Source organism: Schistocerca cancellata, chromosome 1, assembly GCF_023864275.1.
Source record: "Schistocerca cancellata isolate TAMUIC-IGC-003103 chromosome 1, iqSchCanc2.1, whole genome shotgun sequence".
In the NCBI taxonomy this organism is placed as follows: domain Eukaryota; kingdom Metazoa; phylum Arthropoda; class Insecta; order Orthoptera; family Acrididae; genus Schistocerca; species Schistocerca cancellata.
In genome coordinates, this window is record NC_064626.1 from 954924260 (window position 1) to 954947887 (window position 23628).

Below are 23628 nucleotides of genomic sequence, written 5' to 3' on the forward strand. Positions count from 1 at the left end.
ATCCGCAGTCTTCTGGAGTTCTTAAAATATACATGATCCTATTCAAATTGATCCGCATTTAGCCAGAACTTCATGCCATATGTAATTTTCAGGTTTTCTTGTATCACTATTTTTGTGTGTGTGTGTGTGTGTGTGTGTGTGTGTGTGTGTGTGTGTCAAACAATGAGAAATTCTAGATAGAATGTAACAATATTATGGAAGGAAAGTTGCTACTCACCATACAGCGGAGATGCTGAATCGCATAGGCAAATCAAAAAGACTGACACAAATAAGCTTTCAGCCAGCAAGGAGCAAGCCTTTCGTTGAAAAGACACACACACACACACACACACACACACACACACCTCCCTCTCTCTCTCTCTCTCTCTCTCTCTCTCTCTCTCTAGCTGCCTCTTTCTTTTCTATTTAGGTGTTCTGAGTGCTGGTCTTTTTCTGCCCTGTATCTTTTCTAGGTGCATCATCAATGCCTAGGTTATACTTTGGTACTGAATATTTTTCTGTAGAGCTAATATTTTTCAAAAGTAATGTGTTCCTCTCCACAAAGTTTCTTATATAATTTATGTATTATTTGTATATTCAGTTCTCCTGGTAATAACTGTCACACAATGCTCTGTCAGCAGAAATGCAATGTAACAGTAGGAAATGACTTTATATGGTTTCTTATTCCCTCTCTTGCCTCATCAGAGTTCCTTGTACTCGGATTACGACAACCTCTCTCGTCGGCAGTCAAAAATCATACAAAAAATCCTGTAGGAGAAACATCCGCAACTGACCATTATACCATAGGCTGAAAAATATCACTACAGTTATAAGGTTCTTTTATTTAGAACACAACTGGTTTTGGGCTCTTATATGTCCATCTTCAAGCATTTGTAGTTTGTGCTGTGACCCAGAGTGCAACAGAGTCCAATGCGGCACTCGAGGTCACAGCATGAACTTCTAACACCTGAAGATGGGCGTTATAAGAGCCTGAAACTGGTCATTCCCTAAATAAAAGAACCTTACAACTGTAGTGGTAATTTCAATCTCTAGTCAAAATCATGTTGTTGCTGTCTCTTTTCTTCTGTATGTATTGTGTAAATGTTTCTGTTGCATTAAAAGCGCTAAGGAAAATACAGATAATTTTAAAACTGTGGCAACCACAGTTAAAATAGTTGTACATGATTCATCAACTCATACAGTAGACAGTTGTTTAAATACAGATGTTAAAACTATTAAATATAAAACTGAATGAGGAGTACAATAGTCCACTGCAGCTGTATTTACCGTATTTACTCGAATCTAAGCCGCACTTTTTTTCCAGTTTTTGTAATCCAAAAAACCACCTGTGGCTTAGAATCGAGTGCAAAGCAAGTGGAAGTTCTGAAAAATGTTGGTAGGTGCCGCCACAACTAACTTCTGCCGTCGAATATATGTAGCGCTACACAGACATTCTTTGTAGGCACAAAGATAAATACTGGCGCCAAAACCTCTGCGTCAGTAAATAAATAAAAAAAAAAAAGGTGGAAGACGTGCTTTTTTTTCTCCGCCCCGAGTTTCGACCACTGCATTTTCATACATTATCCAACGAAGTAAATACAAATTCCGTATTGTTCATCTTCGAATTTATTAGAATTTCAATGTCCTACGAAAATCCGACTGGCAAGACTGTTTGGGACGTTTTTCAATATGGCCAACTCTACGTTCTGAATTTTTTCCTACCTGTGAGAAGAGATGGTTGCTAATAGTAACCTGATGAAATGTGAATCACAAGCAGTATTCTCTTCACTCTTCACCATTCACCATAAGAATAATACGAATATAAACATTTTGCCATGTGTTCTTCCGTGTTTGTTGCTATCTCATTTAAATCCTGTCTGCCTAATAAACTACGAAACTAGAGTGAGACAACAGCAAACGCGGAAGAATACACTTATCTTGTCTGTTTATATTCGTATTATTCTTAGCCTAATAGTGATACAGTCAGAAATGAACCACGGCAACTGACTAGATTTTTAAATCTAAGATGACTCTAATTTCTGTGCAGAATTTGATGTACTAAAGATGCGGCCGCAAAGATTTTCAAACGGAGAAAAATTTTCGCCTAACTCTCGTTCAGAACATGTTCTATCATACGCAGCCTATTATTTGGTTCTTGTTGATCATTCTCAAAGAAAGCAGCAGTGTAAGTAACAACAAATAGCAGTCTCTTGGCATTGCTTCGCTAATGAGATGATTCGCCTCTTTTTAATTCTAAGCGGCGGTAGCGCGCACAAAAGCAAGCCATGCCGCGAACGGCGACAGGCCGTAAACACGCACTATCAGAATGCGACAAACAATGCATGACACAGTACAGTGATGCATTTTCAGCTTAGAGTGACGTAAACACCTATAACAGAGAAAACGGCACTTATCAGATCAAACAAAATAAGCAATCGATTCAAACCAGACGAAGCACGTGAAAAAGGAAGGGTACCCGTATAAATACGGACGGAGCGCCTGACGCATAGCAATGGCTACCTAGTAAAGCTTACGACTCGAACCAAACTACTGTAGCTGTATCGTCATTCATTCGACCTAAATTGTGTCTCATATTACAGTGGACCAACTTTGTTTCGATTTGGAGGTGCGGCCTAAAACTTTTATCTCCCCTTGAATTTCGAGTCTCAAATGTCAGGTGCGGCTTAGATTCGGGAAATCTTTTTTTCCTTTGTTTCGAGTCTCATTTTTCAGGTGCGGCTTAGATTCGAGTGCGGCTTAGATTCGGGTAAATACGGTATTCAAGTTGATATCACACACACACACACACACACACACACACACACACACACACTATTACAATGCATCTTCTGGTGTATATAAATGCTATGTCATTTGGTGTGGGGAGTAGTTACAGAATGCTGAAAAATAACAGTTTGTGTGGCTAGGCAAAGTTGTCAACCCTCCTCAATTGATAAAAACCATCATCAACTGATAAAAAACCATCATAAATTGTTAAAAAATATTATAAATTGATAAAAAACCATCATTAATGATGAATGTCATGTGTGTTTTAATATCACGAACTGTCACCACTTTACCGAATAAAATCTGTTCTTGTCGGCCTATGTGAAGCAGCAGACCGTGCCTCTAATAGATGTTATCCAGAAGAGAAGCATTTGGCCCAAAAGCCGACATGCTCATGTGTGTTTGTCACCAACATAGCAACTGACATCATAAGCAATGAGTCGATGCATGTGCTGTGGTTGCCTTCCAGATACTGAGACAGTGACGGAAATTCTGTCAGTTGCTATGTTGGTGACAAACAAACGTGAGCTTGTCAGCTTTTGGGCCCAGTAATTATCTGGATAACATCTATGAGAGGCATGGTCTGTTGCTTGACATGGGCTGACAAGAACACATTTTACTCGGTAAAGTGATGACAGTTCATGATTTTAACACAGACATGACATTCATCACGAGGAGGGCTGACAACTTTGCCTAGCTACACCAACTGTTATTCTACAGCATTCTGTAACTACTCCCCACACCATATGATATAATTTGCATATACCAGATGATGCAACTGCAATAGTTGCAAAACCAGTTGTGTGGGAGTATAATTAACTTGAATAAATACAGTTACAGTGGACTACAGGACTCTTCATTCAGTTTTATATTTAATAGTTCTAATACCTGTATTTAAACAGACATTTACTGCATGAACTGTCAACCATGCACATCTGAACCAACAGCTCTCAGGAGAAAGTTCTTCTTTGCCACATTTCTTCAAGAATGTGTGCCTGAGGAACGTGACCTTGGTTCAAGTATCTTCTTAACAAGTGGAACTAAATACTGTTGCGGCTTTTCTACATTTTTCATCGTCTAGAATCAATAGAACATCTCTTTCACATTAGTCTTGCTGATGATCTCGCTACACTTTCTTGTGCATTTGGAACAATTCTTGTTCTTGAATGTTCTGGCTGGCACATCTTCCTTAGCAGTTGATGTATATGCTTTTCTTGACTGCCTATTCATTTCTCTTATATCCTTCTCCACTTGTCTGTGTTCTTACATATTTTGCTCATTTTATTTTCCATTTCAACTTCATTTCCTCTGTCAGCTTGCCTAGGTTCTTATAATTAGAAATGACTTGCCTTTCTTGGATGTTGACTTTCATTGCTGTAAGTTTGATTCATCACTAGAACACCATTTTTCTTCCTTTTGAAGTCATTTTATATCTAACGGGGGTGCACGCTAACATCAACCCCTTCATAGTGAATCCTTTACAAAACTAAACAAAATGTGACATGACAATGAAAGCAATGTGATCACACTGACAGTGCATACAGAGGACAACTATTGTTTTGGCTGGTATTTCTCTTCATGCTGATGTTCGTTGAGAAAATGCAATAGCTTGAAATATCATACATAAACTGTTCCAAGAATTGATGGCCAGATGAGCAATTCGGTAGTGCGATATTACACAACATTTCCACCTGATGTGGTACGATTTATTATTTGCTACTATACTTCTCTCTTTTTGTACACAGGAAAGAAGCACACAAGTGAAAGAAAACATTTTGCAAAACAAGCTGATAGTGGTTTCTGCTGGGTTAAAATGTAGTTCCAAATTTTCGTCACAAAGTAAGAAGAATGTAAGTGATGATACGTTTTGCGGATCCCAGAATTGAGATGCATTACTCTGAGGCACAAGAACATAAGTGCCAATATGTCTGTCTCTAAAATATACTTGTGGCTTGGAGACAGGCAGCACATTATTCTTGCCAGGAGAAGAGCTAGACATACATGATTCTGATGCAACGTACAACCGATTACCATAAGAATATATATTTAAAAAGCTGAAAATCATGGTTTTGGAGGTAGGTTTCCTGATTCCCTCATGATGATAAGTGGAAGATTGTGATATGCCTATGTCAAGAGGACCTCATTGTTTTAAGAAGTGGAAAATTGTGGTACATCAGATGTGATAGGTCTCTCAAAGTAGAACCTAGTTGCATGGAGTATAATTAAATTTCAGCTGTAAAGAAAAGGTAATGAAAAGAATTATATAGAGATATTATGGTGTTAGCAGAATGTATGATGTGTAAGTCCACATGGGTTTTTTACTTCAAAAGAAAAATAAGGACAGTAATAATTATATGAGTACCAGGTGATCAAAAAGTCAGTATAAATTTGAAAACTTAATAAACCATGGAATAATGTAGATTAGAGAGGTAAAAATTGACACACATGCTTGGAATGACATGGGGTTTTATTTGAACAAAAAACAAAACAAAAAATAAATAAATAAAAAGTATTGCTAGACGCGTGAAAGATCTCGTGCGCACGTCATTTGGTGATGATCGTGTGCTCAGCCATCATTTTCGTCATGTTTGGCCTCCCAGGTCCTGAGACATCAGTCCGTGCTATTATTGGCTTTGGGGTTACCTGAAGATGCAAGTGTATCGTGATCGATCGACATCTCTAGGGATGCTGGAAGACAATATCTGACACCAATGCCTCACCATAACTCCGGACATGCTTTACAGTGCTGTTCACAACATTATTCCTCGACTACAGCTATTGTTGAGGAACGATAGTGGACATATTGACCATTTCCTGTAAAGAACATCATCTTTGCTTTGTCTTACTTTGTTATGCTAATTATTGCTATTCTGATCAGATGAAGCGCCAGATTTCGGACATCTTTTGAAATTTTGTATTTTTTTGGTTCTAATAAAACCCCATGTAATTCCAAGCATATGTGTTATTATTCAGTTTTCAAATTTATACTGACTTTTTGATCACCCGGTATAAAGAATAATCAAGCAAAAAACATAATATGATGTAACTAATGAATTGCTAGCTTTCAAAAGCAAATCATGAATGATAGGGATGTCTTGAGTAGATTAATAAATGAGATGAAAAGGCAAACATGATTAATGCTCAGTTAGTTGCTGTATAACGGAAAAAAATGATTCTTCTTATGGTATTTCTTAGAGGAATTCAATGATTTAGAACACACATACTCATTTAAATGGCGTGACATGTGTGAAGTTACAGAATTCGGGTGAATTAAATTCTGAAATTTGATCTTGCAAAATTTTTTGTACTCTTGTCACTTATAAATGAGCAATCATATAAATTAGTTTTTTTAGTTCTAATAATACTTTAATAAGACCACAGTAGTCCCAAAAGAAGTTATTTATGTTGTGGTGCCCCAGCAGTGTGTGTGTTAATAATACAGTAAAACTCTTTGGTCAATGGCACAACTCTTAGCTGCAGGATTACATTTGTGGCAGTCTGGTCTGAATTTTCGTTGTATGCACGTCTCTCTTCATTTATTCACTTTTCCTGTCTCAATCTTTGATTGTGAGCATCCTTCCCCAGATCCTCTCCACACTGGTGACTCATGACTAACTTCAGTACTCTCTATGGATTATCCTGCATCCTTCGTCCCATCTCATACTTGACAACAATGGAACCATCTTACAACCACACGGCCAAAGAACAACGAGTGCAAGGGTGCGACTTATATAGCGTTCAGTTTAGTGCTTTGTATCAACCTTTGCTTCTTGGCAAATGCAAAAGTGACTTTTTTGGGCAGTGCCGTAGATGTCAACAAGGACCCCACGTATCCAAACAAAGTGCACCAACTACCGATGTTCTGTGTGACTTTGGTACAAATGCAATCCGTTCCCACACACCAACAAGAAGCTATTCAACAGACTGTCACAGACAGACACACTGAAATGTTATTTGTATTTTGTTGCATCTACTGCACAGAGTACAGTTCCGACAAACCCGTTTGCATCGTCATGCGCAGCGCAAGGGGTCAGGCCACACACAAACACTTTTGCGAGATTTCTTTTGTATTGCATCCACTGCACAAGGGCTTACTTGCCATTGCTCTTTAACAAGCTGTGGCATCACATACATTCCAAAATTTTGATGACAATTCTTTTAGGTCCAGCTCCCAATCCAAGCTACTATCCTTTCACCTGGAACAACTCGTTAAGTGGTTCACTATCACCAAGGGTATTTTCTACAACCATGGCAATTTCAATGACAGCTCCAATTTTGTCATGATGCAGAGCCCTCTACATAAGCACACCAATGTCGTTAGTGACATCATTCTATCACTCCTGGCTACCAATAAATATGACATGCTGATGACAGTACTACTCCAGCAATTAGCTAGGACTACAGAACACCAGTTGCACCAAGTTATTTATGACAAACATCTACGCACTAAGACACCGCTTCAATTCTAGATATGCGCCCAAACATTAACTGATGCCATTCTCGTTACCAGATCACACCCTAAGAATACTGAGGATTGTGAAATTACCACCTCAGTTGCAACTAGCAACGATCTCACATGACAATGAAGATCATGACTATGAACCAGGTTCTAGTGATATAGACAGTACAGATCTCATGATTAAAGATATTAATGCTGTAAAAGAGAGTAACAATGGTAAATGATCAAGGTGGAATTAAAGTGATCCCAAAAGATGGAAGAAAAATATAATTAAAAAGTATAAAATTGAATCTAAAGAACTAAACCCAGTGAAAGATGTATATACAACCGCAATAAATTTTTTTGAGATGAAATGAGGTATTCCTTTTGTAGAAGCTTCTGGGACTGTGACTATGCAATGCAGAAAGATTTTATTCTTGGTAACACAGTGAGTCTAACTCCAGCACGAAGACAAAATACTGATCAGTCACTGAAACAATGTAATGCTCCTAAGGTTTAGTACTTAAATAAAGACAACAAAAAAGTCGGAATCTGTAAGAACTTCTTTACTGAAACTGCATGTACTTCGGCTTAAGCCATTGATACTGCATATAACGGGAAAAGATAAGAGCGGCAAAAGAATTCCACATAGTAAAACTAAACTAGATGATGTGCACAAAGTTAAAGAACACACAGAAAAGTTTCCTACAATGCAGTCTCACTAATCAATGAAATCCACAAAACGATTGTACTTAGACAACAAACTAAGTATATCTAAAATGTACAGTCTGTACAAAGAAGAATGTGTGGATTTCAGACAAGTCAGAAAAAAAAGAAACTTAAAGAAGAATATTTTGTCAGAACTACAATCTTGCCTACTACAAACCTACAAATGATCAATGTCAAAAATGCATTAGTTATGAGAAAGTAAAGAGTCATAGAGAAAAGAAAGCATTGGAAACGTAGTATAACAAGCATACTGCAAGGATAAATGAATGCCGTAAAGCAAAAGTTATTGATAAAGAAAAAAAGTAAAGCACACAAGACATTTGTGAGTTCCACATTTGATTTACAATCTGTCTTGCAAACATCTTCAAGTGAAGTCAGTCAAATATACTGTAGTCTGAAATCTGTGCACACAACTTTGCTATCTATGAACTGCCTGGGCCACGTGTTGCATTCTACTATGCTTGGACTGAGCTAAATGGAAAGAAAGGTAGCTCAGAAATCAGTAGCTGCATCATGAAATACATTAAACAGATTCCAGCAAATATAAAACACATTTCATTGTTCTCTGACACTTGTGAGGTTCAGAACATAGCTGTGTTGTTCCTATACTTGGATCAGACAGGAAATTTATACATTACTTGAATCTGGTCACACATGTACCTGTTTTATCCTCCAGGATTGGCTAAACATATTCAGACTAGCAAGACTGAAAATGATTTGAAACAAGGAAGGTTCACCTTATGCAGTACTCAAATTGAAACAAAGAATTCAAAGACTTATCTAAACTTTCTGCATCTATCGTTAAAAACAGAAATACTGACATCTGGGAAATAAAGTTAACTAGCTAAAAATTAAATGTTTTCACCACCAAAAATGCAAGCCAGGAATGATAGAGTACTGGTATAATCACTCATCTGATTATAAGGAAATACATCCACTTGGTAAAGGACATCCTTTAAATATGAAAAGTACTGACTTACAAGATCTTCATCCTAAGATTCTGCCAATAAGTGGAAAGAAAAAGAAGTGCCTGATACAGTTATGCACAAAGGGAGTTATTTCCGAGGAATTTCACACTTGGTATAAATCTCTTCTCACTCCATCTGCAGCCACCGACGTTTTTCCTGAACTAGTATAGAACATAGTGACAGTAGTGATGCAGGTGTATAAAATGCAGGAAAAAAATAACTTCTTCAGTGTTTTATAATGATTTAGTGATCTAATAAAATGAATGGTTATATTGATTCCAACAATTTAGTGATGTGTTTCTAATAGAACTTTACTCAAGTTGATAAATAATTTGAATGATGTCTGTCAAAATAAGTGCAGCAATATTTGCATTTTAATTATTAAAACATAATCCATTTATGCATTAAGCTTTTCTACAAAACATCATTAGTTAATTACAGCAATGGAACAATTCTTGTGATTACACAATTATTTGTGGCTTAAAAAAGAAACTAAAAAAATCAGTTTTGTCAATATATCCTTAAATGTAGTTAACGAGTTTTTGCAGTAAGCACCAACTGATGTGCCAAGAAATGATCCACCCATGCCCCACTTAGGTAGCCAGCTGTGGCATGGCTGGTCATGCACACCTGTGTCAAGAAGAGGTCAACAACAGCACTGTCCACTCCCCCTTCCCCCTCCACACAGTGCTTCGCACTCTGATAGTGGGTGGGGAGGTTGTATTTACGACAACTCAGCAGCAATACAGCTCTCTGCTGCAGACTTATTTTTATCACAGTTTGGTCTGAGCTTCCATTGTATGCACACATCTTTTCCACGTACTACTAATAGGCGATAAAGTACATATATTTCACATTTTCTACCTCAGTCATTCAAATGCGAGCATCCTCTCCATGATATGCATATGATATCCTATGTATGTTCAAATATTTGTTTTGTATTTTATTATTTGTTTGAGGTACTCCTTGATATCGTGCAATGGCTGGAGCTCAACAAAACATCCCTATGTTATTGCAGGTGCTGCACACAGCTACCAATGCAGCTTTTAGTGTCATTGTTCAAATCAGAAGTTTGTACTTACATGTAATAAAGGTTAATCGTCATTCTCACAAGGAATAAGTATTTTAATCAAGGCATAATAAAAGAATGAAAGGTAGTTAAACAGCTACTGATGTACATTCTGGTGTAAAAGGAAAGGTGATATATTTTAAGAGCAAAATACACATCATTTTAATTTCAGCTCAACAATCTTCAAAATTGGTGCCATTTTCATCATGTAGAAAGCAAGCATTTAAAACTAATGGTTAAAGACCTAATAGGTCAGGCAGTATTTTTTACAATAATCCCCTACACAACAAAAGAAATACCAAATTTCCTGACTTCGAAGCTAAATTAAAGCAGCGTCTGACTCTGATTTGTCTGTTCACTTGTATGGAATACTTAAATTTAAATTCATTGTAGCAGACAAATTGCAGCAGTACCTGACCCTGCCAATGGAAGAAGAAAGTGGATTAAAATAAGATGCCAGGTGGCAGAGACATAAATTTGCGCTTTCTGTTGTTGGCACTCATAGTACAACATTAACTGTAATACAGGGTCCAGCATAAAAAACTCCCCGATTACAACGTAACGTGCAGCGGACAGTAGAAGGAGCAGAGTGGTGGGGGGCGCGTCGTTAAGTAGCTGCCTACGTGCCGTTTTCAGTGTACGCCATGGCGTGGTCTGGTGAACATCGTGCCTTCGTAGTGGAAGATTTTATTCAAAATGGCGAATCGCCTATTAATACTCAACGTGCTTTTCGCGTTCGCTTTGCGCTCGGACGACGGGACCCTGTTCCCGATAAGAAAACAATTTATTCTTGGGTTGCTAACTTTCGTGAGACAGGTTCCGCATTAAAAAGGAAACCACCTGGACGACCACGGACTGCAACAGGCCCCGGAAATGTTGATGCAGTTAGAGCTTCAGTTCAACAATCTCCTCGACGATCCGCTAAAAAGCATGCGGCAGCATTACGGATATCTGATCGAAGTGTGAGAAGAATCTTGCATCGAGATCTTAAAATGCATCCTTACAAACTTGTAACTATGCAGGAACTGAATGAACGAGACTGTGGTGTCCGTGTAAGTTTGTGCCAAGACCTTCTTCGGAACATTCGTCCCAACGATATTGTGATTTTTTCTGATGAAGCACACTTTCACCTTGCCGGAACAGTGAACAGCCAAAATTGCAGGTACTGGTGTGAACACAATCCCCAAGAACTTCATCAACGACCACTTCATAGCCCTAAAGTAACAGTATGGTGTGCTGTTTACAATTCCGGAGTGATCGGTCCTTACTTTTTCGAAGAAAATGACAGGAATTTAACCGTCAACAGTGAACGCTATTGTGCCATGCTCCGCGACTTTCTCCAACCGCAACTAAGGGAGCTTTTTGGTGAAATAGAGAACGTGTGGTTCCAGCAAGATGGTGCTACAGCCCACACAGCGCAGCAGTCGCTGGCATTGGTGAAGGAAATGTTTCCTGGAAATGTGATCTCGTTGCGTGGAGACATTGGCTGGCCCCCACGATCGCCGGACTTAACGCCCTGTGATTTCTTTCTTTGGGGCTATTTAAAAGCAAAAGTTTATGAACAACGTCCACAATCTTTACGAGCCCTGAAAGAAGCAATTACACAAGAGGTTGAAGCTATTCCACCTGAAATGACTCAAAGAGTAATGAATAACTTCAGGGAAAGACTCAGTGTGTCGACAGTGCAGGAAGCCATTTAAGGGATGTTTTATTTAAAAAGTAAGACCATAAGAGTATTTTCTAAAATGGCATAATATGTACTTTTATTTAGTATAAATAAAATTGTTCTACCTTATTTGTTTTTGTTTTTATTAGCTTTCCTTAAAGGGGAGGTTTTTCTGCCGGACCTTGTATATGTTGGTGTGAGCTGCAGCTTTCCACAAAGCAGTGCCTGGCAGTGAATACAGTTTGTATAAGTAGCCCTCACATCCCTGTCCAACCATTCTAATTAGGTTTTTCTGTGTGGTTTTTTCCTAACTGATGAAGCAAATAACAGAATAGTTTCTTTGAAGATATTTCATTTCCACATCCTCGTAGCATGTGCATTGTTTTATATTATCTTCATACAACTATATTTTTCTTTACATTCATAAGCAATTAATTTTTGCACTGTATTTCATACTGTTGTTCAAGCAATAATTAAATAAATCTTTCATCTTACCATTAACAGATCAAAACAATTAAATATGTATATCAGTACAATGCATCAACCATAAAAGACCAATAAAGACAGTAACTGCTGTATAACATGTAATTGAATCGATGATATTTGTGGCGAGGGCTGTGTTTAGTACAGGCCACATGTTAAAAGAAATTTTTATATTTAGTTTCTATGTTTAAAGTGCAGTGTGAGTAGAAACAATGCCTGTGCAAGCAATATAACTGTCATATACCAACTTTTGCTGTAACTGTAAATTTGTATTCTGACAGATTTTACATTCAGGAGACAAACTTCCAAATACTCCTGATAAGACATTTATACTTATAAATGTCTCTATCAGATATACTCTAAAATATAATAAAATTAAATTATAGTGTATAGGGCCTTCTTTGAATTTCACCACCTCAAGATATGTACTGGTCTGCCATTTTGTCTCCCTGTGAATAACAGCTTCTCCCCCCCCCCCCCCCCCCCAAGTGAATTTTCCTTTTGATACAGTTTGCATTCTGCAGTACTCAAAAACTGGAGCCAGTATTAACACTACAGAATTTTGAAAATAAACATTTACCTTTTTTCAGTTCTTCCAGAGGAGGAACATAAAGAGACTTATTTTCAATTGGTGGATTCTGTATTACTTCAGTCTTAGACATCTTGAAACAAGTTGTTTACAAATGTGGCTGTAAATAGGACATAAGAGTCACAATTAATCCTGATGAGCCATAACTGCATAGCTTTCAATTGGTTAAAGTAAAGAATGGCAACATTTTAGTGAGGTCAGGTAGCTGCACCTCTAGAAATGTTCTAAAAAAACATGTACTCCTGCAACTATGCAACAAAAATAAAACATTTACAAATACAGTTCATCATAGATATTTACATCTGTGCTCCAGCTAGAAGTCTGGTACTGAATATGAATATGTACATCATAATAATCTGTATTTAAACATGCTTTTATCTTATCACCATGTACTGAGATACTCCACTGACCTTGACACAGGGCATCTTCAGTGAACAGTTCAGAGATATCTAGCTGTATTATTTCCAATTTTAAACTTGGATATAAACAAGAGCTCCATGAATTACTTGACTGAGTGGCTGAATGTGCCATATTACCAAGCCAGCTTCACACATTATGAATTTCTGAACATTTTGGACTCGGACACTTATTATATCTGAGACTTACATTTATCATCATTATTAATAGGAAAAAAACATGAAATTAAACTAATTATGTTTTACTGTAATTTTAAAGCATCAATAATTTTTTAAAAATAATTTTCTGTGGCTTTTGGGAGGGGGAGGGGGGAGGAGGGGGGAATAAGATCTACTCAAATAGTTTTGAACTGGCAGTAAAGCACAAAACTGCAGTCAAAATCATTTAACCAAAATTCACAGTAGAGAAAAATCAGCTGGTAATAAAGCACCAGATATACAGAAAGAAAGTAGAAGAGTATCTGTTAGCCACCCTTCCTATAATGTATCAGTATCATAGGATGTGGGGATGTGACGTCTCTCTTACCACCAATGTTCATATTAAAGAGATTTTAACTTTCCCTGTATACAGACAGCTGAAAGCATTTTCTGAAAGTAGTATACTTACTTTAATGCTTAATATGAAATAGTACACACGAAAAGTGGGTAACTAGTGTAAGAGAAAAAATGATGGCTTTTTTTATAGGGCATGCATTACTATTAATAACATAAAATCTTGATTTACAAAGCAAAAAAGTTATCTAGAAGTGGGCCAAATTCCTGTAGCATAAATATACTTTACAGAAGTGGCCTGTAAGGGCTGCTTCTACCTGGCAATGACTCATTCCATATACCTGAATTATTTCCTGTCATGATTGGATTTATGGAACAGAATGTGTGTGTGAATGAATGAATTAATTAATTAATGTATAGCTTCTGCTAAACCAGTTCAAAAAAGCTGTTGTAAAATTCAAAGCATTTATTAATAGCACATATGGAGATTGCTCTCTGCTAATAAGAGTAATACCACCAAATAAATAAATTCTCCTTCTAAATTTAACTTTATTTTATTTCCTAGTGACACCGAATTTTTTTACAAAACAGGATATTTCTGATGCCTTGAGTACCAATCACATTTATGTAAAAGTTTGGTATATAACAAGTGACTTTCTGATATATGGCTTTCATTATATCTGTGTATCCTGCACCTTAAATTATATGACTGGATTTCCACCACTTTGGGGTAAAATGTTTTTTTCTATAGATTTACTCCAAATGTACAACTCACCAATATTTTGGCAATTATTACGTATATCAAAACAGCTGCCTCAGAAACAACCAATGTTGTTGAAAGCCCTAGAATTCTGCCCTGTACTTCAGTGTTTTGCAAAGTATGGATGCTGACTACAAATGATATTTTAGATGTCAACAGTTATTACACACTAAACTAAATAATGGTCTCACTCTCTCCTTCTTCATCCCAATAGAGTTCTGTGAATATAGTGCTGCTCTTATGCGGTGGCTGAGTGCTTGGCATTACTGATTGCAGCTTTTTGTCCCTCAACCCCAGATGTTCTTTCCCCCACCCACACCTCATCCTGAGCCACAGCAGTGGGGTGATGGCTTGCTGGGAAACATCGCATCACAGCACATTATTTTCCTTGCAAGATTGCTTAGCTGCTCCATCAGCAACATTCCCAATTTCCCAGGCACTCGACATTCAGCGTAATGACAGATCCTTATTTAGCTCTTCAAGCAGAGAAGTGTGTCCTGGATAGCCTGGGTACACAAGGCATAATGTAAAGAGCACTTATGGAGTTGAACAATATGAGGAATTAAATGCCATGATTACATCGCATGGAGCAGGATACTGAATAGATTGGGCAAGTGGTGAATAACACTTTGGAAGGGTTGGGAACGACTGTGGGTATGTTGTTCTTCATTTCAAGAAAAATGAGAAACAATGAAAGACCTGGTAAAGGATACGGTTCAGTTTTTCCATTCTGGAGTGACACTTGGTGATTTGGCGTGGAGAGGGGGGCAATAATATTGTTGTTCTTGAGATTTTCCATGCATAAAGAGTATTCTACCAAGTTTCAGGACTGCAAGCAGATAACGTCAACTTCCTACCAAGATATTTCAGAACCATTCAGCCATCTTCAGGTGACTGTTTTGCACTGGAGGTTGCTAGTTCATGTCACTACCTTTGTAATAAAAACATACACAAAGATGCATGCACATCGGCAGCCACTACATGAGTAATCCCTGTCAAATTACACGTTCTCTTTTTAAAACTGCTCCATCTATGGTGCACAGGGGCAAGCATAATGTGATACTACATGTGTGTTCTCTGTTGGAATGTGCACTCTCCCAGTTAAAATTCAGATGTCAAAATTAATAAAATTAAATGTCATTAGAAGTGCCATTGGTCATAAGTTGTTTCATAGCCCATTACGTCAGCCATAGTGGAGCATTGTATCTCCCCAGAACAACCCATAGATTATTCTGCCACAGGAATCTTGGCCTCAACGAGATCTTTCTGAGATTCAATTATTAAGAAATCACTGGAAATATATTTAGCACAAAATCTTGTCAATCATGACTGGCTTTTGACAGGAAGAGGCATGGGACCCAGTCATTTCTATAATTTCTTCAAAAAGAAAATATTTTACATTCAATGACGTGTCTAGTGACACTTAATTTTATTAATTTTGACATCTGAATCTAAATTCCGTGATTTTGCATTCCGACAGAGAGCATGCATTATCACATTACGCATGCACCTGCACACTGTAGATGGAGCAGTTTTTGAAGAGAAGGCATAACTTGTCAGAGGTTGCCCATGTAGCAACTGCCTCCGCACATGCATCTTCATGCCTATTTTTGGTATAAAGGTAGCGACATGAATTAACAACCTCTAGTGCAAAACACTCACTGGAAGATGGCTGAAAGTTTGTCAGCTGAAATATCATGGCAAGAAGTCGCTGTTCTCCAGCTGCAATACTGAAAGTTCCAGGAATAACTTTGTTCATTGTTAATTTCACATAGTGTTAGATTGTCAGTCAGTTAGAGAGAACCAACTGAAGAAACTGTTAATGATGCTTTTCAAAAATTACTAAATTTTTCTCTGAAAATGGGAATTCCTTAAAGTTTCAGAAAATATATTACGTTCAGTTCTGACAACAAATAAAAGTCATAAATCAACTGACACAGTACAGGAACAGGAGTCAGTAAAGAGCATAGAATGCTCCAAATTTTGGCTGTTCGTACTAATGAAAACTCTAAATGGAAGAAGCATATTACTGAGCTGCTCAAACAATTAAGTGCAGCTACTTTTGCTCTTCATATAAATGCTAATCTTGGATACAAATGAATCAGCCTCCTAACAAATTTTGAATATTTCCATTTAAAAATGCCTTATGGCAAAATTTTCTGGGGTAACTCAACACTTAGTGTAAAGAAAGTACTGACAGCACAAAAGAGAACGGTAAGATTAATATGTGGTTTTGACTTATAGTCATCCTCGTACATACTTTTTCAAGGAGTTTGGCATTTAAACTGCACTTTCAAAATATATACATATTTGATAACAAAGTTCATCATAAATAATCCATCACAATTTGAAAAGAACAGTTATATCCATGCCTATGTGGGGACTCAATGAACTGTATAACTACCCAGAGGCCACAGTCGTATTGTTGACCTCAGAAACACCCAGTGATGTCAACACTTTGGCTGTGGCAGTCAGTGTTTAGCTTGTTAACATGTTGAATGTTCTTTGTAACCTGTGTATTAACGAGAAATACAGTATCACGTGTACTTAGTACCCAGTGTAATTTATATTCCACATAACTCACTCATACTGTGGAACTACACCTACAACACTATGAGGATAAATGCCTATTACTTCCCACTACTAAAACTACCAACAGTTCAGAAAGAGGTTTAGTTAGCACCACAAAAATCTTTGATAATTTGTCCAGTAATATAAAATGTCTGACAGGTAGTGAAGCACGTTAAATTCATTTCTTCTGAACAATTACTGCTATTACACTTTTATTTAAAAACTGGTAGCCAGTTTTTTTAAACTATTTTTCCAACTGCAGTTGCATGAGTAGGGCTAAAAAAGAATGCGTTCATTAATGATAAAACTAAGCATTTATACTTATCCCGTAAAGTGACTCCACACTCTTTCAATAAAAAAAAAATCAGTCAAATTATCTGTGGAACATATAACTAACTCCTTTGCAGCCTTGCTCTTGTGGGTGCTAAACAGATTAGAGGTACTTCATTAAGGAAGACTCACATGCAATACCTCTCTGATACACCCACATAGCATATCCTACTCCAGTCTTGTCACAGGCTCATACTATTGCTCCCTCTGCATGTGTACCCAGGCCTGTAACGTATTAGGTCCGCTGCAATTTCTGCACTGCATTTTATGTGGACACGACCACAAACTAGCTGCCCATGTAGCGAATGGCCACCTCCAAACTGTGTCAAAGAGCAGAGTTGACCGTTTAATGGCAAAACATGCTGCTGAGCACAACAAGCTCAAGTTCAATGACTGCTTCGCAAACCAGGAAATTTAGATTGTTGTTTCCTCTGCCACCCCCCCTCCCCCCCCCATCACCAGCTCTTTCTGAACTATTTCGATGGGAATCACCTTTGCAACACATCCTTTGTTCACTGGCCCCCTGTCCCACACCCAATACAACCTACCCCAGGACCTGATTTCAGTCATTCCTGCACTCGTACCCTCTTCCCCACTCTCTCCTTGCTCTATTCTGTCACCCCTTCCACTCCACTTCACTATTACCATGCACTCATGAACTCAGAGGTGCCAGGGCCATCTTGCATTCTTATCCCATTTATCTGCTCCTTCTCCCTCCTGTGCTGCTATCCTGTGCACCTGCAGACTCTCTCCCAGCCTTCAGCCACTGTCTTGTGGCCCTTCCTCACACCTATATCCCCTGTCTCACTCCACACTACATAACCCCACACTCCAGTATAACTGCATTCCTGGCATAGTGTATTCACCTGGCACATTATAGCTGTACAGAAGTGTGTGTGTAAATGTACATATATATGTATTTGTGCACTTGTACTCTAGCTCAAAAAAACAATTTGTCTAAAAGCTTGCAAAGTTTTCAGTCTCATTTATGTTCCTGTCAATGGCTCAATACTTCTACTGTTAGGTGATGCATTACCTTTACACCTAAATTATTTCCATTCTACCAGCTCTCTCCATAATCATATATGCAGTAATTTTAATATCTTTCTTCAATAGATAATTCGTTAATTCCTTTATACCTTCTCACATGATCAAATATACCTTTAATTTAAATGTGAACCTCTTTAACAAATTAAAGTTATTACGATTGTCACTAAGAATCATTCCTCTCTGTTATATTAGGTAGGAAGTTCCAGACTAATTAACAATGCACAGATGACAAAGTAACAAATTTTTGAGTGTCCAGTTTTGTAATTATGTCTTATTTGCATGAAGCACAAAGTGCAAACGTCTATTTTTCTTTTAGATGTCTGTGTTGTCCACAAGTATTTCTTAGTTACATATACCATCGTGAATTGTATTTTTCTCCTGAATAACTGATTTTTGTTTGTGTGTCCATCCATTTATGTTTGAGTCATGAACACTTCTAACCAAATTTTTTTCTTATTTAGCACACACATACACTTAGTATCATATAAAGCGTACAATATGTCTCACAAATAGTTCTGTACACAATATACACCTACAAACATACTCCGCAATTCACCATATGATGAATGGCAGAGGATATTTTGTACTATTGCTAGTCATTCCCTTTCCTGCTCTACTCACAAACAGAGCACGGGAAAATGACACTCTATATGCTTCCATATGCCCCTGGATTTTCTTTTCGCACCTTCACGGTCCTTATAGGATGTGTGTGTGTATGTTAGTGGCAGTAGGCTCATAGGAAATGGGCCAAGCTGCATTAGCCAATGAAAGCAAACAATAAAACAGCAGTTTCTATCAGACATTAAAACTGCATAATAATTTGCCCAAGATGATAACTAGAAAATAATTATTCAAAAAGGAAGTCAAAGCATACCTCTTAAGTATTACACAGATTACAACTATTTAAACAATTCTGAATAGGCTTTCGTAATAAAAATTTGACTGCTACTGCATAATACTAACATATTACCTCAGCTTAAGGCTAATAACATTTCAAAATTTTTTTTCAGAGTTCAACATTTCACTCATCACAAGGGGATGCTGTATGTGTAGTACAAGCATGGTAGCATGGTCATGGTCCTGAAGTGTATGGAATTGTGTGTAGTGTAAATGGTTGAAGACTAAACAGTGTTTATCTTTTTGTTAACATGCTAACTTGTTTCAAGTATGTGAAAATGTAAGAGAACTGTCTGTTAGATATAACCGATTGAGATAGTGCACTTCTTACAACACGGGTATCAGATTTGGAAGGATGAAAACTTGTGCTCAGTCTGGCCATCCTGATTTAGCTTTTCCTATGTTTTTATAAATCACTTCTTACAAACAGCAGAATAGTTCCTCCAATAAGGCCACGGCCAACTAACTGTACTGTTCTTTCAACTTGTGTGTGTTCATATATCTAATATACACATCTTATGGTTTTATCGTTTTATGCTGACGGAGTCTATAATATTTAATAATTGTCCTTTGACAAATAAATTACTAAGTACAGAGACAATCATGAGGGCTGTCAATATATGAAGTGTCCATTCATACCTTAATCTATTATCAGGTGACTATGCTCTAAATACTGAAGCATCCTTACACTGGTCTCTGCAATCTGCCAAATAACAGTAATAACAACAATGATAGTATTTATCCTTTATTCAACACCAAGTATTTTCTTTTCGTTCCTATAAAATCGAACATTAAATTCATACCCATAACAACTCAATTTTGTTGCTGCACATATTATAGCTAGCTAACACTGCATTCCAATATTGCTCATACATCGCTGCAATTAAGACTTTTTGTTTTCAATAACACATGAGCCTAGGTCTTTAACAGTTACCCATCTCAAACCAACAGCAATTACAATTTATATAGCATTCAACTTCATTTGGTGTTTGAAAAGGAAAAATGGAGATCTACCTGTCATCTGAAAGAAATGTTACAAACAGTGACACTCCTATTTCCTATTGATTGAAAGCTTTCTTACTGTGTTAATTTTCTACGAAATGACAGTTGGTTACATAATGACGATGTTGGATTACATTTTCTTATTTACTGTGGAAAACCATTATTTTGTACATTTCAAATAGTATAACGTCATTGAAATCCTATTACCACTTAAGTATGTTCATTCGTAGAAAAATAAACACCAACCGTATTCTCACAGTAGAAAACTACGTGTCATACATTCAACGCTCTTCCGGGTACTATTGCAACATTACCTAACGCTGACAAATACTTTAAAGCAATACTTTCTACAGTCTTGTCTTCTCACAAAATATCCCTTATCAAATTTTAAGAATAGTGTTTCACGTTTTCACCAATAACCCAATTGACAAAATTGCTATTCTAACGAAAGCAAACGCTCACCGCGTTACTCCACCAGTCACATAAACCAGCAAAAATTTCCCGTTAAGCGTATACGCGAGGTTGACGTTGCAGTAGACTGGAGACTGTTGCCAGTTGTGGAAGTGAACTCAGGAAAGTGAAAGCAGCCCGAAATCACCGAATAGCTTATCCCGAGTTATTCCAAACCGATACTGTAATTGCACTTTATTGGCTCACGCATAGTATATTTACTAAAAAAAATTGCAGCGTTCACATGAAGGAATGAATATTTTCGAGTAGAGTATGTTCTCAACGTTAATCAGGGATTGTCATGCGACTTTCGGAAGGCGTTGTTTGTGTTATAGCAGGAGAGTAACATGTTAGACCGTGGTAGTACTCGGCATGGAGGTAAGAATAAGGAGAGATGGCGCTACATATCCCAGCCGTACTGCGTTTTGAAGCCATGGGGGCGTGGCTCGCTGCCATGACACTCTGACCAAAACATTGCCAGTGTGCTATAGCGCTGCGTGTATTACAGTCGCTAATTGCACCATATACCCATGTAACGTGATCAGATTGGTTGTTTCAAAGTTTTTGTTTAAAATAAAGTCTCGTAAAGGCGAAATTCCGCGTTTCTTCTGATTAAAAATAGTTTTTAATGTAATATTACGAATAGCTAGCCTTCAATGTAAACGATACAATTTTGTTAATTCAGTAAAAAACGTATCACAAACTAAATAATAGAAACTGAAAATTAAGTTAGCTATACCCTCCCTCCAAAGCCCCATAAATACATCTTGTTTGTAATACGTACTGGGACATTTCAGTTACGTTACACTACTGGGAAACACTGTTCATTACCACCAATATTTACTGAAATACGGTACATAGAATGGCAAATCTACACAGTGTCCTGTTTAGGCCTATACTTTACGCCAGTTAATGCAGTGTTAGCTTTTAATTTGGTACATGATGAAGACAAAGTGAGTTACTCAACACTTCGATTATCGACGATACGTACGTATTATACTGAAACGTGAACTTGAAAACTAAGAATTAATTCTTTGAATTAACATACCTTTTGCAAATGTTTTGGGTGTGTAGGGAAAACTGATGGTTCAGCATTTTCTCGGAGCCTTACTGTTGAAAGGGAAGTTCGGTCTATGTCCTCTTCTTGGAAATGCTGAGAACATATAGTGCTCCATTTAGACGCACGCAAATTCTTCCTCCTCACGGCATTCTCCCACAGAGCTTTCCGACTTTCATTTTTAGGAAATCTAAAATCATACAGGAGAAAAACACGCTATAGTACAAGTACCGATGTAGCACACGTTCATTCACAATGAAGTTGTAAAATCACACTTAACGAGACAACTTACACATGAAATGTTATTCCCTTCGATTTCGCATCACAGTCAGTCAGAACGATTCGTACATCCGAACACCACACAAGTCACCATAATAGCGCAAAAACCTTCCAAAAGCGAGCGACAAGCCTATGCACACAAGCTTACAGCAGCAATGTTTTGGTCGGATTGAGATGGCTACCCTCGGCTTCACATAGCTTCACAGCTGTGACGTCACGGCGTCTCCCTCTATTCTTAGGCCGGTATTACACTATCCAATTTCTTTGTCCAATATTTGATCAAAGATGTGATCCAATATTCCGTCCAATATATTGGACAAAGATCTTTGACGTAGCGCTAGAAGGGGTATTACACTGTCATCAAAGTTTTCGTCAAAGTTCAAGATGGCTGACAAAAACAAATTGTTGTTATTAACTGCAGCAGCTGCTGCTTGTGCCACAATTGCTGTGAGTGCACAATCACATGCGATACAGAAGCGGGTGAAAAAAAGGAAACGTACCTGGGTGAAGCCGTGGGTTTCACGACGAGACGAAAAAAGCATTCAGCAAAACTTGTTACGTGAGCTAATAGTGGAAGACGTCAAGTCATACATCAATTTCTTGCGAATGGATGAGCATACATTTCAGTATGTTCTCAGTGAAGTGATTCCTCATATCTCAAAACACAATACACACCTAAGAACTGCTATATCTGCAGAAGACAGGCTCACTGTAACACTACGATTCCTTGCTACAGGAGAAAGTTACTCTAGCTTACAGTACAGCACTCGAATTCCACAATGCACATTAAGTAAAATAATACCTGAAACTTGTGAAGCAATTTATAAAGCACTAAAGGACCATTGTCTGAAGGTAAATAAATGTTCGATACACTTGATGTTCATGAAGATAAATTGTTATTACTTTATTTACGTAACTTTATTTACATGGCAAAATACAATTGATGTGTGATACCACAAAATTAATAGAGATGTATGAAGCGGATGAGACACTTTACAATGTGAGGCACCCTGATTATAAAAATAGATTAAGAAGATTGGAGAGATACAAAAATAATACACACATATAAATTTACAACATCGAATCTTCATCCTCGATTCCAGCCTGCTGCAAGGCAACCTGGATATAACCTGAGGTGGACGGTTGTGCACGGGCTGTCGCATGCAGCAAATCCCACCTGTCCATTAATGTCCGCTGCAGACTGTGCGCGGTGACAGTGGTGTATTCCCTGCCGCCCACCTTCTCCATTTCACGCAGTTCTGCTGCGATGTGGGCGCCAAGGGTGCCGTAGCGGTCTTCTTGGACAGGCATGGATCTGGCAGCATCAGCCACAGCCTGAAGTGTCTTGGTGGCCTCCACCATCACATTTGTGGCCACGTCAGGCGTGACTCTCCTCCTTTTAGTGGGAGGCCGCTCTTGACGCAGGGGCTGTGGCTGAGCCTCGCTACATGCGACAGGCTCTTGTACCGCATGCTATGAAATAAAAGAAAAAAGCTATTAGTTACGTACCTCTTTGCTTGTTACGTACTTCCTTGCACATACATAAATCTTACTTATTTACAGGTACCCACAAGCAGAGGAGAGTGGGAGCAAATTGCAGAGGATTTCGAGAAGAA

The 23628-nt window shown here is 37.8% G+C and overlaps 1 protein-coding gene across 4 annotated transcripts in view; it reads right to left on the reverse strand.

Annotated features, from left to right (window-relative positions):
• The window catches only part of LOC126088364 (ester hydrolase C11orf54 homolog), a 140757-nt gene extending 119956 nt beyond the window's left edge, over window positions 1-20801 (reverse strand). The window contains exons 1-2 of one of the 4 annotated variants that reach the window (XM_049906521.1): window positions 20689-20801; window positions 12700-12808 (exon numbers count right to left, since the gene is read on the reverse strand). In XM_049906521.1, the coding sequence (XP_049762478.1) occupies window positions 12700-12781 (82 nt within the window). In that variant the 5' untranslated portion in view covers window positions 12782-12808; window positions 20689-20801. Of the gene's footprint in view, window positions 1-12699; window positions 12809-12919; window positions 12939-13008; window positions 13140-20472; window positions 20630-20688 lie in introns of those variants that run through there. The other 3 variants (XM_049906513.1, XM_049906505.1, XM_049906528.1) reach the window with 3 other exon arrangements.
• Between the last annotated feature and the right edge of the window lie 2827 nt (window positions 20802-23628).